General features: G+C 40.2%; 1 protein-coding gene across 3 annotated transcripts in view; it reads left to right on the top strand.

The window, feature by feature from the left end:
- PEX7 (peroxisomal biogenesis factor 7) overlaps positions 1 to 15,838 on the top strand; it is a 255,387-nt gene extending 239,549 nt beyond the window's left edge. For all 3 annotated transcript variants that reach the window (XR_003855754.1, XR_003855753.1, XM_029596492.1), the window contains one exon: positions 15,500 to 15,838. Coding sequence is in view for 1 of the 3 variants with exons in the window: in XM_029596492.1 (XP_029452352.1) it covers positions 15,500 to 15,568 (69 nt within the window). In the remaining 2 variants the exon portion in view is untranslated. The remainder of the gene's footprint in view (positions 1 to 15,499) is intronic.
- The last annotated feature ends 2,877 nt before the right edge of the window (positions 15,839 to 18,715 follow it).

Below are 18,715 nucleotides of genomic sequence, written 5' to 3'. Positions count from 1 at the left end.
ACGTCACGTCTTGAGCAGCCAATTGAATGCACAGGGGCCGCTTTCCCCCGTGCTGGCAGCCATCTTCCCGGAGAGGTAGGGGAGCAACGATATCTTCTACAGATGGCCGGACGGCTGCAAAAGTAAGTCGGGTCCGGGTCGGGTCAGGTCAGGGTTACCTTTTGGTTTTTTCGCTTTTTTTTTGGCTTCGCTGCTGTCGGGTCCGATCGGATGCAAAAGTAAGTTGCTTCGCCACTGTCATCTCTCTCCCCTCCTCCCGGAGCAAGGCTGCTTTTCGCGCCCTGCTTCAGGAGGAGGGGAGAGAGATGACAGCGGCGAAGCAACTTACTTTTGCATCCGATCGGACCCGACTTCCTGGTATCTGTCATTTCAAATGACATTTGAAATGACAGATACCAGCGTGGCGTGAAGCGTTAGGCCCGCGCACCCAGGATACTGTATAGGCGCTCTATCCAGTAAAATGGGTTGCGCGGGCCTAAGGTTTCACGTTCGCGGTTTACATTTAAATAAAATTAGTGTTCAGGATCGAGCGGTAGGTGAGCTGCACTGTGCGTGCGGCAACCGCGGGTGCCGCAGGCACTAACGCAGCTCTTCCTACCGCTCGGTACTGGATAGACCTGACAGAATGCAATAATAACCCAGCAGTCCCAGTTGTTGATTTGTACAAACTTGTTTTGTCACTCCTGTTTTATTGGTCTGCACTATTTTATGTACGTCAAATTTGAACCCAATCCCGAACTTTGGAGAGTGCAGGGAAACAAGTAATTTTAAATAAATAAATAAATGAATGAATGAATGAATGAATGAAAGCTCTTTGGAATGGATAAATCCAGGCCATCTGCTTCAGCATTGAATGACCCAGGAACTGCACCAGATCCTGGTAATGCATCAGTATAATGGAAGCATTAGATTTCCTCAAGGTCGAGCATCAGTACAGGCCATGGAGATAGACCATCATCTAATTCCAGCCACCAGATGAAAGCAATGGATTTCACTTCATTGGCATTAGCTTTTTGATGGATACTGATACAGAACATCAAGCAAAGGTGAAGAGGCATCAATATTGGTTCTTGTTGATGCAGGGAGTGCTGATGGCAATCATATATCATCTCAAGCATACTTGTAGAGAGGGCATCTCACTCGAGAGAGTGTCTGAGGGACTAAAACAGCTCCAAGAGCCTGGGTCACAGCCACAAATATACTTCAGGTGACCCAGGAAAATATGACCTCTCCTCCTACTTCCCATATGTTTCAGTAATCTTTGAGGATGAGCTCAATAAGAAGATCCAGGAGGCAATGAACCTTCATTTGCCTCACATTAGTGCATTAGCATTGACATAAACAATGATGCAAACGGAAGTCCAATCCATCCTGGAAGTTCTTGGAGCACCAGCAGCAATTTCATCAGTACCAGTGCCTGGAGTGACATTGACATTGGTGCAGTCCACTCAGGTGTCTATTTCCAGTGCATCAGAAGAGGGAAGCGTTCCTGAGGCATTGAAGTATATTGGGGTCTAGGCCTTCCCTACCCCCTCTAAACTAGTTAATGGCCTCTCAGGGGTCTTGGTTGCCAGACAGGTGCGGATTCAGGCAACCTTGCTGGCCCAGTGATTGGAATCTGTGTTCTTAGTGGTGCACATCTGAGCACTTATGTATCTGAGGACTACTCTAATAAGGAGTCATCAACAGGTCTCTCCCAGAACCCTCTTCTCCAAAGGAAAGTGGACCTCAACTTTGCCAACTTTAAGTTCCTCTTCACAGCTGAGTGCCACATCAGCGGTTCTTAGCAGCCTTGAGCCGCTTGACTTGCCTCCAGGTCCTCTGCTCTTCACGGCTTGTGCCGCCGCTGTTTTCTTCACTCCCGCAGCAGGGACGTCACTGATGCTGCCGAGTCCATCCTGGCCCCAGCTCTTGCTTAGGCGCGAGCGTGCACCTTTCTCTCTGTTTTAACCTTTTAGATCCTGCTCATTGAAGGAATTATTTCCTGATGCCCCTTTTTACATATCTTGACACTCTTGGGAGAAAGATTTATCAGAATGCTCTGCTCACTTCCTGCATAGCATCCTACCAACTCTTCATGGACCAGTATTTGCACAACATTCTCAAAAGGTCAAGGACTTGCCCTCAGAAGAAGTCGAACATCTGATGTCACTAATGGAAAAAGATAAGGAATTTGGAAAATACTTGGTCAGTTTAACCAATGATTTTTTTAAACAGCATCAAGTGCCTCTGCAATAGATATTATTGCCCATGGACTCTCATGGCTGCAGGCTGAGACAGGCTTGCTGGCGTGCCCTGCAAGGCACATAATCTCTTTAGAGATAAAGGAAGTGGTAGATCCAATTAAAGACTATGTTCTATGCTTCATACTCTCTCTGCAGCCACTTCTGGCATGCATGTCATATTCTCCAATAGGTATTTGAGTGGGGTGCACATCTGAGGACTTATGTATCTGAGGACTACTCTGATAAGGAGTCATCAACAGGTCTATCCTCTATACACTTCTATCCTCCATAGAGATGATGTCCTCTGCCCTCTTGTCCCTTGCAACAGCATGGGCCTCACTCTCATCTAAATCAGCCAAGGATTCCTAAAACACAGTTAATATTGCCCAATCAAACTGGGGACAGGATTTTGAATGAATGTGGTGTCCATTCCGGATAATCTGCCTTTGGCAGGAAGTCTGATATTTTATGTAAACTGTTGTTCCTCTAGAACCTCAAACAGCTGGATTCTAAGTATAGTGCAAAACTGTTACAGAATTGACCTATTTTGAAATACCATCAAATTTCCCCCTAAGAGATGGTAAATTGCTTTGAAAATTGCCCTCTAATTGTTCATGGGTATAAATATCTTATCAGAATACATTCTAAGATAATAGTGACCCTCAAGGTCACAATGGGACTTTATCGACATAATAGGAAGAGACTTAGGGATCAAAATGTAATTCTACTCATGGATGCAAAGCAGAGAACACTTGGCCTATCCAGCCCTTCAACAGTTTTACATGTCCTCTTGAAGATAAATATGTCTCCTGAAGAAAGACAATCTAAACCTTCTGGTCACCAAACAAGTAGAAACCAACAGATTCTAAAGATCTTCAGCTCTGTCTGTCCCCATAATTTAACATTCTGCACAAGCACTTCTTTGGCACACACTAGCCAGAGTAATTACATCCTGCTTATGTAAGGTAGAAAGTTCACATCTCTGCCTGCCTCTCTTAGCACCCTCAAAATTTCAGACCTTCAGCTGAAACCGTTTGAAAGTAATAAGGAGAATTCAAACACATATAGCCACACAAACCACTACACACAGACACATGCACAATCTCATAAGCCTCTCTTCAGACAGAACTGAGGCTAAAATATTTGTAAGATTCTAGCCCTTTTGATTGATTGACTGTTTTTTTAAGATAAATTGGCACCCTTTACATCTAGAGAGAGACAACATGCAAATTAGAAGCTATCAACAGTCACCCTGTGTATAATGGATCGTTCCAAAAGGGTAATCATAGATATCATACAGAAATAGAACCTGATTTAGTGCAATCATACAAAAAAAATAAAGAAAAAGATAAATACAGGGTAGCCCAAGGAAAAGTAGCCCACCTCCAATACCAGTTATTGGAGGCAGGCTACTTTTCCATGTCCTGTACTTTATCTACCAGATAAAATTAAAGAATATTACCAATGCCTTTATGTGTATGATTTTACATTATTTTTATCACCAAACTATTCCGTAGAAGCTTCTATGTACTACTACTTCTATATAGGCTGTAACATTTCTAACAGAAATCTTTCATTACCTCCAACATTACACTAAAACCCATACATCCTGTGGAATATCGACTTTGTAAAAACAACAAAAAAAAAATACTGGCATTTGGATTAGAATTCATCCGCGAGTCATAATGGAATGCCCCACAACTAACTGCCTACCTACTAAGTCCAGACCCTGAGAGAGCCTTAAAAACATATCCAAGGAACAGTTTTTTTTAGCATCTCTGCCAAACAAAAAAGAAAAAGCTTGCTGTCTTCTTTTGTGCTGTAAAGATCACACGGGAATAAATTAATTTCCCCACCCTGCAAAAAAGAATATACATATATATATATATATCTTTGGCCACAAAGAAAGTCCATGGCAGTATCTATTAGCCTGGATTGATTTGCAGGGCACCTTCTTCAAGCCTAGATTAGTGAGTTCGAGCCCGTATCATCTGATTGCGGTAAGCAGCCATAACAAATGCAGCAGGGCTAAGTTTAAAGAAAAATGCTTTCCGCAACCTCTGATGAAAAATTATGGTCTGAAAAACAAAATATGCAGTCCAGACGTACCTCAGAAACACACACAAAGCCAAAAATAGGGAATACCTGATTCCCTCAAAAAATACAAAAAGCTTGAGCTCCAGCAAACCCTCTTGTTGTCAAAATCTGGATGTTAAGGAATTTCAGATGCCAATGTATGCCACTACCATTATGCTTTCTTTTTTTTCAGGATGCTGATGCATTTGGGTGACCTAGAAATTTCTTAACCACCTCCACAAATCAGAAATGTTACTTTTGTTGTATTCTGTGATCTTCAGCCTTGCTGGATATAGCATCGCACAGGACAAGGCTCGTTGTTCAACCTTTTTATTGGCGTATTCTGCCTGTTGTGGAGGGTGTGTTCGTCTGAGTCTGTACCTATCAGTGAGGTCGGCGTAAGGTGCGCGTGCACAACCCCTTCTGTTGTCCTGCTTACGCAGAACGTAAGGCAGAGCAGGACATGGGGAGGAGAGTGGGAGTCCACTCTGTCACCGACGGTTCCTGTTTCTGCTGGCTTCACAGAAGTCTGTGGTGACCCTGCCGCCAGTGCTTCACGTTTGCTGGCCCTGCAGCACTTTTGGGGGGTGGGTGGGAGGAGAGGTAAATTACTTTTAGTTGAGCTGTGGAAGGGAAATGTGCCTCTGCGCAGTGCTTCTAGCATTCACTCTTTTAACTTGTTTAAAGTCTATGAAACTGAACTCTCTTTTATGTAGGAAGTAGGAGAAATCTTGAAAAAATCACACACTGAGTGTCATAAAATACTTTGGGCACATGATCACTCCTCCAGCGTTTTGGTCACTCAATATAAAAGATAAGTGGCATTCACAATATAAAATTAAAAAAATACAACCAAGACCGATGATTAAAATAGAAGAACCACAGTATACATAATATGTGGTAATTTCTTAGTGAGAGTAATTGCATGAGTTTTTGAAGACTCTCCTATATAATATATGAGGTCTGGTTGTTTACCACAAATAAATGAAGTCCCAATTTAGTTGGAAAAGTGTTGTTTGATATATGTAATGAGATACACTGTCTGGGCAGTTTTGAGGTATAAAATACTTTGGCACATGATTGTACCTTGCCAAGGATCCACACCTTGTCCTCATAGTTGCGTAGTCTTAGGATAATTGTACTTGGTCAGCCGCTAGACTGGAGGAAGCACAATGCACCTTCACTTGATTGTTTTTATTAGCAATGTCTAATGTTTCGGGAATCCACTTTGAAAAGAAACTGGCCAAATCTGTTTGGGAAACCTGACAATCTATATATTTTTGAGGTGGCTGCAATTTTGCTTGTCATTGATCTTATTTACTTCAGCTTATTTCCCCACTAAAAATGTGACCTTTTGTCTGGCATCAAACATGGAGGCCTCCAGTTCTTACACACGAATCTCAGCCTCATCAATCCAGGCAGCATTCTCCTAGACCGAAGAAACCAGCTATATGACATTTTCAAATGACCACTTCAAGTTTAACATTAATACTCAATGTAATCTTATCGGAGAGTAAATACCGCATTTTCTGAAAACATGAGTTGTGTCAAGCAGAGTTTGGGGAACCGGCCAGTCGTCCTCTGTAGCCACATCCTCAACTTGTTTCACCTTCTCTGATAGTGTTTTTGCTTAATCTGCATGTTTTCATAGCTTGATCAATTTAGGTAGCTGGTAAAGATTTTTTATTAGGCTCTTTTGCCATTTTTATAAATAAGTAGTATGGTAAGATAGTCTTAAGGATGATTAAGGATCTGTAGTAGTGTTACAGATTTGTGACCTCTGTCAGCATATCATGTGATGTTCTCCCTCCCCCAGTATTTTTATTTGCATGCTGTGTAACTCAGCTAGCTTTGAGGTGTGAAGGGCAATACAGTTACAGCTGTAGGTCTACTATTAAGACCCATATGGTATCTCCCAATCACTTTCACATATTCTAATGATTCTTTCACAGTGCACTTGAGAATTGCATATACTAATAATGGCTGCTCTAAGCAATAAGTAAGTCCTTTTTTATTATTCATTCTTTTTCTTCAACAAACAAGCAAAACCAGATTAAAGTTAATTTTGATTTAGGGAAAAAGATTAATTTTAGCCAGTTGTCATTTTATTGTAATGACAGAATTCTAATGGGCTGATTCATCAGAAGCCAGCACTAATGAGCACCAGACAATTTAATACTGATCCACAGCTAGCATCTGCATCAGTATTTGGCAACTATTGTAAGCAATTTTTGAGCTGGCATGGTCTTACAGCAGTGGCCTAGCCTGTGCATGTTCAAATGAGCCAGGCCAGCTGTTTGTGCAGAGGTTGAGATTGGGAGTGGCCGGATGGAGGCGTTACTTAAGTTAGAGGCTCCTGTCTTCCAAACTGTTTCCAGTGTTTCAGGTCAATAATTCCTTAAAACACTGAAAACCGTAACTTGCCTTTATTTATTTATTTATTTATTTATTTTTGCGTAAGCTTTTTTCCACGGCACACCACCCTAACAGCTTTCCATTGAGAAGCACTTATGAAAGATTTAAATAATTGCCTATTTCTTTGAGGACAAGCAGGATGGCAGTCCTCACACATGGGGGACATTATTGGATGGAGCCCAGCATGGAAAACTTCTGTAAAAGTTTCTAGAACTTTGACTGAACCTCATTGAGCATGCTCACGCATGCAGTATCCCAGGCATCCACAAGGGGTCCCCTTCCAGTCTCTTCTTTTCCACGGAACCTATCATGTCACGATTGGGTGAGAGCCTCACTTTGTCAATTTTTTGGCCTGCTTTTTCAAAGCGTGGTTTGTTTGTTTTTTTGCTAAATATTTTTCACTTCCATGCACAGGCAGCAGGGTGCCCCCAGTTCTCCCATTAGTGTCCTAGATACGTTTTTCAACATTTATTGGTAAGTTTATTTTCATTGTCGATCCTCTGGGGTGGCGGTGCGCTTGGTGCCTCCTGGCCATCAGTGGCCGCCGCCATCGATTTTTGATCTCTCGTCCCTCTTATAAAATAGCAACTTGCGCACCTACCTCTTGGCCTCGCCATTGAACACCCCTAGGCCTTCCCATTTTTTGTGTGGGTAAATGTGCATGCAAAATAAAAAAAAAGTGTACTCTTTTGATGTTTTTAAAATAGCATGTACACAAGTACAAGCTACTTACATTTCTTTTCTGCTTTTCAGCCACTTCAAAGCAAATTATGTTCAGGAAATATATGCTAGTTTTACATGTGTAAATGTTTTCAAAATTCACTCCTATGGTTGTAAAGGTAATCTGAGAGTCAGGTTCCCTGGCACTCGATATAGCAAAAGCCAAGATGATCTGAAATGGTACTAGGCCCAGATTTAAGAATGGGCAATGCAAGCAGTTGCCTCCGGTGCTATATTTTGATAGGTGCCAGAGCATTGCCATCCCTTCTTTCTTCCAGGCCAACAGCAAGAACTTCACTTAAACTGAGCGCAGAGCCTGTGAGCCAGTGCGTACCCTTGCAGGCTCTGTAGCACTGCACCCCAGCACAGGTTTCCATGGTAACAAGAAGCCCATGCTGGAGCAGGGGATGGGATGCTGCAGGGTCTGTCAGTGCACATAGGCCCTGGACTCAGTTTAGGGGGAAGTTCTTGCTGCAAACCTGGAAGAAGAAAGGGTCGGCAGGCCCAGAGGTGCTGGAGGCCAAGAAGAGAGGGGAAGATATTCACAGCTAGTTAAGTCTTAATATTTCTGACAAGGAAAGCCATTTGAAAACTGCATCTTGGCAAGTGGGAGTGAGCTTGTAAATAACTTGCCCTCTAAGACTAATCCAAAAAGACCCATGTGCTCCATTCATCTGTAATTCTTATGTGCTGTACTCCATAGAGAGCAATTTTCTTTCATAATTTATAGTAATGAACAAAAGGTTACCACATGTACAACCACGCGTGTTTATCATTTATGCAAACGTATCCAGCTAAATTCTGACTTAGGTAGCATCTTTACCGCAACTTAGATGGACAAATGAGAACTTACCGGATAAACAGGGCTTTATTTTTCAGACTTTATCCGGCTATCTTACATATCCGGAAAAATCTGAAATGTGCTACTTAAATGGACAAGTAGCGCTTTTCAGACTTACCGGATGAGTCCAAATGTGCGCATCACATATTTTATATATGAAAGCACATATGCATGCATATGTACTCATATTTTATAACCTGCGCATATCAAGTGCACATAGGTTATAAAATACAGTAGCAAATTTGTTGGCGCCCAAATACACGCATACATGGGCACATGTGAGCAGTTTTGAAATGTATCCTTTATATAATCTTACTTTTGGAAACTCCTTATGTGAGACTTCCCCTTTTGTTGGATTGGAGCCATATCAGTCAAGATTGGGCAGAGGAGACAGGTTAAAGCGCTGGAGTCAGGGGCAAGCGATAACGTGCTGCAGCTCTATCAGAGAAATACCTAGAGTACTTAAATGTAATCCACTTTGAAGTGCAGAAAAGCGGAATATAAATCAAACAAATAAATCTTAAAAAAGAATTATACCAAAATATTCATTAGTAGAGAAGGCTTTGAAAGTCTTGGGTGTTAGGGGGCTTAAGCGCAAACAAAAGAAGCTTCTCACTTGCTTTATCAGAAAGATCCATTAAAGTAGTTGTTAAAAATAAATACATAAAATTGGAGACAGCCCACAAAGGTGTCACAGAAGGACGTGGAAGATAAAAGCCAAAAAGAGGTAAGAATTCAGCCACTTCCCCTTTCAATTTAGCCTCCTTCTTGCATGGCACCCAGGATATTGGAATGAACAGATAACGTACTCCTCTTGTGCCTTCATGGTAAGTAGCAACTCATGCACTCAACCGCACAATGTTAATCGATGTGTCCAGTACAGAGAGAGACCTTAGAAAGCTTCATGCTGCGTTGGTAATCACCTTCCTTCTGTTCTGTGAGTTCCGTGCTGGCAGTGGCATTACCAAAATAGTGCACGTGAATGGCACCAAGAGGGAATGGGGAGATCTTGCATGAGTAAGACTAAAGTGAATTTCAGTAGTTATGCAGATGAAACAAAATACTAACAGGGCTCCTTTTGATGCATAGTAATGGGAGTTTGGTTGTGGCTACAGTTTTTATTCTCTGCTTGTCTTGCTGTGCATACTATCATAACTCATTTCTTTCAAACTTAGGATACAGCAGGACATCTTTCTTCCTTATATTTATAATAGTGAGGGAGCAGTAATACACCATGAAGTAATTACCTTGGATTTAACAAAGTGACAAGCGTATTAAGAAGAAAATCTGCAGCGGTGAATAGCAAATTAAGAATGTGTCAGAAATAAATCAGTTAATGGTTTAATAAAAAAGGCTTGGGCAAAAGAATAGAAATCGAGATTGAAAATAAAGTGGAGAGGCTAGAGGTGATCTGCATCTTTTTCATGTCAGTAACCAAAGTAGACCCAAGCTGCTGGTGCTAATTTTTAAAAAGGAGATAAAGTAGCTTTTAAACTAGAACATGGGGAAAAGCCAATGGTCACTTAGCAGCACATGGTTTAGAGAGAGGAATCTTCTAAGGAGCTGGGCAAATCAAGGGCCTGATTTACTAAGGTTTTTCTCCAATTCTGTGACTATGGGAAAAATGATTAGTAAATGAGGCCCCAAGTAAGTTAGAATTCCCAGATAGAGAGATGGTTATAAAAGCTAAAAAAAAACCAACCCCAAAAAACCAGATATATTTAAATTCAGAGCAAACAGATAAAAATGACTCTAAACAGCCTGTATTATCTGATAATAAGCAGATTGTGGGTACATATATAGGAACACAAGTAAAACTGCTTTAAAATGTTTGCATGCAAATACCAGAAGTATGAAAAATGAGACTGGATAGTTAGAATGCTTGGTGCTAAAGGAAGATATAGACCTAATAGGCATCTCAGAGACCTAGTGGAAAGAGGATAACCAAGGTACAAATTATATTGCTATGACAAGAGCTGATAAAATTGGTGAAGGGGGTGACACTATATGTTAAGGTTGGCATACGTCAAGCAGGATAAGTTTTGCAGGAAGCAAACTACACTCGTGATAGTTGTTCCAAGGGTAAAAAGGAAGAGAATAGTAGTGAGTGTATATATATATATATATATATATATATATATATATATATATATATATGCCACCTGTCTGGCCAGGATGAGGAAGCAGATACAAAATGTTAACAAAAATTAGACTGGCTAGTAAAATGGGTAACATTAATAATGGGAGACTTCAATTACTTGAGGCCCAGACAAAGTGTATTCCATGCATTAAAAAAAGCCGAAGGAAAACAAACAATTGCCGGGGTGTTGGTTTAATAGTGAGACAAAAGAGGCAGCTAAAGCCAAAAGGGCATCATTCACAAAATGCAGAGTAGACCCTAATGATGAAAGTAGGTAAAAGCATAAGCAGTGGCAAGTTAGATATAAAAAACTAATTATTTATTTATTTATTTATTTTATTTATTTAACAGTTTTATATACCGAAGTTCTAGCAACAAAGTTGCTAATCAATTCGGTTTACATTGTAACAATAAAATTGACAGAATGTAGAATAATGTCTTACAGAGAACAGGGAAGATTTAACTTGGAAATAAATAAAATAACTTAATGAGAGCAATAAATAACTTCAACGGAGCAAGGAAAGTACAATTTAAATACAATATAAAATAGGAGAATATATATTCGGAATTGACAGAGTCGGGCCTGAGGTCGAATATTGAAAAGTTCAGAATAGTTATTGGGATTAGGAGAATGCTTGATTAAACAACCAAGTCTTGAGTCTCTTTTTAAAGGTGGGAGTCGATTGTTCCAATCTCAGGTCAGGAGGGAGAGAGTAGTTAATTAAGTAGTTAATTAAGTAGGCTAAGAGGAAATTTGAAAAGAAGCTTGCCATAGAGGTAAAAACAAGTAATAAAAACTTTTTCAAGTATTCAAAGTAAAAAGCCTGTGAGGGAGTCAGTTGGGCAACTAGATGACCAAGGGTTGGTCAGGGGGAACAAGGAAATATATAAACTAAATGAATTCTTTAACTCTGTCTTTATGGAGGAGGATGTTGGAGTCATATCCACACCAGAAACATTTTTTTGATGGTGAGGACTCTGAGAGATTAGATGGAATGACTGTGAAACCGGAGGACATAATAACTCAGATTGATAGACTCAAGATTAACAAATTACCAGAACCTGTTAATATTCACCCCAGAGTTCTGAAGGAACTAAAAAATGAAATTGCAGACCTATTTCTGGTGATTTGCAATCTATCATTTAAAATAGCCATGGTATCAGAAGACTGTGTGACCAATATGACACCAATTTTTTAAAAAGGGTTCCAGGGTGATCCAGGAAACTATTGACCAATGAACCTGACTTCAGTGTAGGACAAAATGATTGAAACTATTCTTAAAAACAAAATTACTGACCACATAAATAGACATTGTTTAATGGGGGAGAATCAATATGTTTTTGCAAAGGGAAGTCTTGCCTTACCAATGTAAATCAACATGCAGGCAAAGGTGAGCTGGTTGATTATATAGTGTATTTGGGTTTTCAGAAGTCATTTGACAAAGTCTCTCATGAAATTGGAAGGTCATGGGGGATTGGAGGCAGTGCCCTTTTCTGGATTGATAACTGGATAAAAGACAGAAAACAGAGGGTAGGACTAAATGGTTAGTTTTCTGAATGGAGAAAGATTATTAATGGAGTGCCCCAGGAGTCGGTATTGGGACCTGTTCTATTTAGCATATTCATAAATGATCTGGAGAAAGGAATGATGAGTGAGGTGACCACATTTGTAAATGACACAAAATTGTTTTGAGTCATTAAAACAGCAGCAGATTGTGAAGAATTGCAGAAGGACCTTGTGAAGACTAGGAGACTGGGATTCTAAATGGCAGATGTAATTTAATATACTTTGAAATCTTCGGCTCCGTGTGCGGCAGTGGTCAAAAAGGCAAATAGAATGTTAGGAATGATTTAGAAAGGAATAGAGAACAAAACTGAGAATCGCCATATATAGGTATCCATATTGCGACTGTACTGGTCACCAGCTCAAAAAAGGCATAGTGGACATGAAAAAGAAGGGCAAGAAAAATGATAAAAGGATGGAAAAGTGGAGAAAGGAGAAACAAATTAGGGCTCTTAAGCTTGGAGAAGAGATGACCGGGGTTATGATTGAGATTTATATAATTTTGAGTGGGGGTGGAATGGGTAGGTAGGGAAAGGTTATTTACCCTTTCAAACAACACTAGGACTAGGGGACATGCCATGAAACTACCAACTGACAAATTTAAAAGAAATCATTAGAAATATTTTTTCGCTCGGCACACAATCAAGCTATGGAATCTGCTGTCAGAGGATGTGGTCAAGGCAACCAACGTATTGGGGTTAAAAAGAGGATTAGACAAGTTTCTAAATGAGAAGTCCATAAAAAGTTATTAGCCAGGAGATGCGGGAAAGCCAACACTTATCCCTCAGATTGAACTATAAGAAATAGATCAGCTATTGGGGATCTGATGGGCACTTGTGACCCGGCCTAGCCACTATTAGATACAGAATGCTGGGCTTAATGGACCTCGTTCTGACCCAGCATAGCATTTATTATAGTTTTATGTTCTTTCCACTAGAGGATCAGATTTCTGGCATCACACAAATACAAATTTTAATATTTTGCTTTAAAATAATCCAGTGTCAGGCATCCCTTTCGGATATTAACAGTGCATATGAGTTGACCTCATAGTACTGTATAATTCCAGTAAATTGTTTGCCATGGTGCTTAGCAGTGCTTGCTGTAGTCACTGTATAACTGAAGAACAGCGGTTTTGCTTATGAACAGTACAGTAGCCGAGAGTATAGTACCAGACTTCTTTAGTACGTTGTGTTTTGTCATTCCTCATTACCTGTGTTTTGGACGGTAATAGAAATTGATGCATAGATGCAGTGGCGGTGCTGTTTCCTGCCGTGCAGAGGGACCTTGGTGTGATTCCCAGCTCAGGTTTAGCTCTCCCAGGAGGGCCGAGCCCCTGTAGGATGGGGAGTCAGAGCCACTGCACAGTAGTGACGTGTAGTGGCTGGATTTAGGGCCCAAGCTAAGTCATCTTTTGAAGATGAGCACTGTAATGTGTGTGTGTATATATTTATTTATTTATTTAAACGCTTTTATATACCGACAACCGTTTGCACATCGTGTCGGTTTACATATAACTTAAAACCAGGGTATATATAGGCATTTTTTACATTTACAACTTCCTTATTACTGTACCCTCACATCCCAAACATTCTTTGCTACAAAATGTAATGCAATGTCTATAATTTCACAAAAATAGCAAAAACCCATAATTGCACCTGAAGTATCAGTGGTAGTAAATGATTTTGCACGCATTAATGGAGATATGGTACCTGGCTACGTGTCATAACACACCCGCTTGTATCTAATTGCTTACATGAATTGAGTTAACTTTGTCCACAGCAGTTTAATCCATTTTCTACAAACAGAGTGCCAGACAAGCATGTCTGATTTTTTAGAAATAATTTTTTACTGAATTTGATCTAATTAATGAAATAAATGGTGCAGTTGTAGTAGCCATACCGGTTCAGGAAAAAACAGACTTCCTTGCCAGTTGTGATAGCTTTTATTAAACCAACATCAGAATTATATTTATTTATTTATTTGGAGCTTTTTATATACTGAGGTTTAGCGATAGCCTTCACCCCGGTTTACATAGAACATAAATTTTACATAGAACAATTTCATTGAACATGGTTTAACAAGAAACGTCTATAACAGATAAATGGCAAGAGGAGTAACAAAGAGGGGAAATTTGTAACTAAGGACTCTATGGTCAACATGTTAAAATATATCTTAGGTAAATAATATTAAATAGTGTTAACAGATAACATATCACAGTTATGAAAGATTTAGTTAGGGAGACAAGTGGATGGGAAGGGGAATGTCAAGGGCTGCTAACATGTTTTAGGTGCTGTGATGATAGCAGAGAAGGGGGGGGAGGGAGGGAGAGCGGACAAGGGGAGGGTGAGGGCGGGCGACGGATGAGTAGCTAGTGGTGCCTTAAGAGATTCTGTCTGGGGGGGGGGGGGGGATTGGCTGGGTATGGGAGGAGGACGGGAGGGGAAGGGGGTGGGAGAGATGAAGGGAGGGTGTGGAAAAGTCTGTTTTGGGAATTGACGAAGATAGATACTGAAGTTGATATTAGGTGGAGTAGCCTATGCCATCTCTGAAAGTCTGGCTAAAGATCCATGTTTTCAGTTCTTTTTTGAATGATTTGCTTTCACTGAGGTCAGGTAGTGTGGAAGGGCATTCCATAGATTAGGTCCCGCGATGGAGAGGGCTCTGTTTCTGGTATTCGTAAGCTTCGCCATAGGATAAGCGGGCACGTCAAGTAGTAGTTTGCAGGCGGCTCTGGTGTTCCGTTGAGGTTTGTGTAGTTGGAACATGTTACTGATCGATGGGTTGTCCGTTTTATGTATGGCGTTATGAACAATTGAGAGGGTTTTGTATTCAATTCTCTATAATTGGCAGCCAGTGGAGGCTTCTTAATATAGGAGTGATGTGATCCGATTTTTTTTTGCCAGTTAGAACTCTGGCAGCAGCGTTTTGCAGTAATTGAAGTGGTTTTATAGTGAATTTAGAAAGACCTAACAGTATCGCGTTGCAGTAATCAAGGCTGCTGAAAATCAGGGATTGTAGTACAGTTCGGAATTCCTGGTGGTGGAGGAGAGGTTTTAGATGTTTTAGTACGTGTAGTTTATAGAATCCTTCTTTGGTTTTGGTTGCTATGTTTGTTTTTAAGTTGAGATCCTTGTCGATCCATATTCCGAGGTCCTTAGTTGAGATTTTTAGCGGGATGGTGATGTTGTCGATTAGAAGTGAGTGATGGGCGATAGTTTGATCCGGGCTGTTTCGTCCTATGAGGATGCATTCAGTTTTGTTCATGTTCAGGCATAGTTTTAGCTAACAAGAAGACATTGTTCAGGAGATTTTTGAGACCACGCATGCCCCTTCTTCTGATGCCTGGAAATGGTAACTAAAAAAAAAAAGGGAATTCCATCGTTTGTAAACTCATATACAGCAGCATCTTTATAAGATATTTCAAAATTTTTAAAAATGTTCTATAGTAGTTCAGCATTAAGCATACATTTTGCCCCAAAAGTGTCACTAAAATCTCTGAAACTGTCTCTGTTTTGCAGGTTGCAGATTGTGCCTGGGATGAAACTGTGAAGATCTATACCCCATCGTGCCTGGCAGCACCCATTTAGAGAAGCCAGCCAATTAATAAAGAAGCTATTCCCAACCGATGAATTAATAACAATCTAATTTTTCCAATACATGCTTCTAACGGATTTTTAAATATCACCTTTCATTTGTGGTAACTTGTGCTTGTGCAGCATGTTCAGTGATGAATACGTGTTCTGAGTAGGCAGGGAACAGGATGTATCACTAAAATACTAGTGACAGTCGCACTGTATGACTTTTGTGTCGCATGATGAACATGTGGCCTCTTGGAGAATAAAATAATTTAAATTTCATGTACTTTAAATACAAAGTTTTAAAAAAAAACAACCTTCCTTTTTAAAATCGAGAAAAGGCAGAACGAGCAAGCATCAATGGATCTAGCAGTGCCTAAGTGTTTCCTTTTTGTTGGTCCCTGTTTAAGAGCAATGAGAACATGCAACGCACTCGAGCTCCAGCAGTATCACGGAAGCCATCACCCAAACTACAACTTTCCTTCTTAACTCCTATGTTTACCGAGCATGGTATTAATCTAAAACTCCTCCGTTAACAGGTTGCCTGTAGCTTAGAAACTATCACCAAACTGTGGCTCATCTGCTGTCTTACTCTTGATTTTCTCAGTGAGGCTCACTTTTGTGACCCGCTTGCAAGCCAGTTGGAGCCTACTCTTGAGACCCACGCATTGTGTTGAGCAGGTTTCTTGTGTCAACCTTCTGCATGACCTTGGGCAAAGGGATAATGTTATTAAAATAGACTGAAAACCCTTTAGGTCAAGCCATAGATTATGCACTTTTATTGTGTGGTATCCAACAATTTGATTTAGAAATGGTAGACAAAATTAATATCTTCCACCATTCACGACCCATGCGGTCATTTTTTGGGAAAACGACTAGGTTGGTGAATGAATTCCCCTTTGTAATAGGGAATCTTTTTCAGAGGTTCAGGATTACAGATTTCATAGTTGCTCAAAAAAGATGGTTTAATTTTCCTTGATGACTTTCCTTTTCAAAAACATCTTTGTTTTCATGATTGTTTATTTTCAAAGTAGGGGCCTGATTCACTTAGGAGTGAATTTTCAAAGGAGTTACACACGTAAAGTAGCATTTACCATAGCAATTTTTAAAAGCCCATTTATGCATGTAAAGCCCCATTTGCATGCGTAAAACCTTTTGAAATTTACCTCCTAAAGCTTTTCTCTGGTTCCGTGTCTATGGGAGAATAAAAAACGTAGTAAATCAGGCCTTAGGAAAGTAGTAGTGCTACATAAATATTGTTGCAATAACAACTAGAGCAAGTAAAATAAGCTGTCTTTATTTTCTCATTTCTGAAGAGGAATAAGAGCTTTGAGCTTTTTGAAATTACTTTCCTTTTAACAAGCCCTTGCGTGGTCTCCATCAAATGCCTGTGCTACATCACTAATATATCTGAAGTATAAATGTATTTATTATTTATTTATTTAAAAGCTTTTATATACCGATGTTCATGTACTAGTACATACCGCATCGGTTTACATAGAACCAAAGTTGGAAATTACATCAAACAAGTGGGTACAAATAACAGGGATAACTTCGTAAGAACTTAGAACTTATAGATAAAGCAGAGAACAAGAATTAAATTATTATAAATCATTATAAATAAATACCCATAATTGCAAATAATTACACTTAACAGTCAACAAAAAGTTGGGTTTACATCTGACTTAATAAGCATGAGTGCAGCATAACGTACATCTAACAGGTGGAATCATGAAGCAAAGTTATAAGATGAAATAGTTACGGCATCAGACATCTAGCGTAAGGGATTATGAAACGCGAGAATAAGTCTAGCCCTGAGTCATGGCTCGGGGAGAGATCTTTAAGTGAAGGCTTTTGTGAAAAGCCAAGTTTTGAGCTTCTTTTTGAACGTTCGACTACAAATTTCAAGACTAAGGTCAGTGGGGAGGGCATTCCAGTGAAAGGGGCTGGCAGTTGAGAATGCACATTTCTTGAGCAATGACTTGGCTGGAGGTGCATATAAAGTGCCTAAGTAGCTGGTTCTGATTGGTCTTGATGATGCGTGAGGACGAAGTGGGCAGCTTAGATCTAGCGAAGTTTGGGAATGAATGGTCTTGTGGGTTATGGTTAGTACTTTGAATATGATTCTGGATTTGATAGGGGGCCAGTGTAGGTTTTTTAGTATAGGTGTGATGTGTTGGTTAGAATCCTGGCAGCCGAGTTCTGCAACATTTGTAGTGATTTGGTGGTGATAGTTGGAAGGCCAATTAGCAGAGAGTTGCAGTAATCAATTTTTGAAAATAGAATTGTTTGGAGGACTGTTCTAAAGTCCTGAAAATGGAGGAGAGGTTTCAACTTTTTCAATATGTGTAGTTTGTGAAAGCATTCTTTCGTTGATTTCTTGACAAATTTTTTGAGGTTCAGCTTATTGTCAATAGTAACGCCAAGATCTCTTACGTGTGTGGGGGTGATCATTAGCGGTGTGATTAGGTGGTTGTTAGCCTGAAAGTTGTCATCCAGAGTGATCAGCATAAGTTCCGTTTTTGATGTATTGAGTACTAAGTTAAGGCTAGTGAGGACGGAGTTTATGGACTGTAGACAAATGGTGTTTGAGATGGAGTCTGTGACTGGCAGCAAAATCTGGACATCATCGGCGTATATGAAGTGTGTGACCTTTAGACTTGAGAGCAGATGACATAGGGGGAGAAGATAGATGTTAAAAAGGATAGGGGAGAGGGAGGATCCTTGAGGGACTCCGAGAGTGGACTTGACCGGGTGATAATCCTTGTTGCTTATTCTGACCTTATATGTCCTATTGTTAAGGAATGATCTGAACCATTCAAGGGCTAATCCTGAGATGCCTATGTCTAAGAGCCGTTTGATTAGGATAGTGTGTTTTATGGTGTCAAATGCTGCAGATATGTCAAGAAGTGCCAGGAGGTAGGGAGTCTTTTTCTCCAGCCCAGTGAGGATGCTATCTGTCAGTGAGATTAAGAGGGATTCTGTACTGAGGGATTTGCGGAATTCGAATTGGGCTGTTGTGAGAATCTTGTGGTCTTCTAGGTACTCCGACAACTGTTTGTTAACTATTCTCTCCATAAGTTTGGCGACAAACGGTAGGTTAGCGATGGGGCGAAAATTGGCCGGGTCTGCAGGGTTCAGGTTGGGTTTCTTGAGGAG

Source organism: Rhinatrema bivittatum, chromosome 3 (genome assembly GCF_901001135.1).
Source record: "Rhinatrema bivittatum chromosome 3, aRhiBiv1.1, whole genome shotgun sequence".
Lineage (NCBI taxonomy): Eukaryota > Metazoa > Chordata > Amphibia > Gymnophiona > Rhinatrematidae > Rhinatrema > Rhinatrema bivittatum.
The sequence above is the reverse complement of the archived record's forward strand: the minus strand, read 5'-3'. Positions and strand labels throughout refer to the sequence as shown.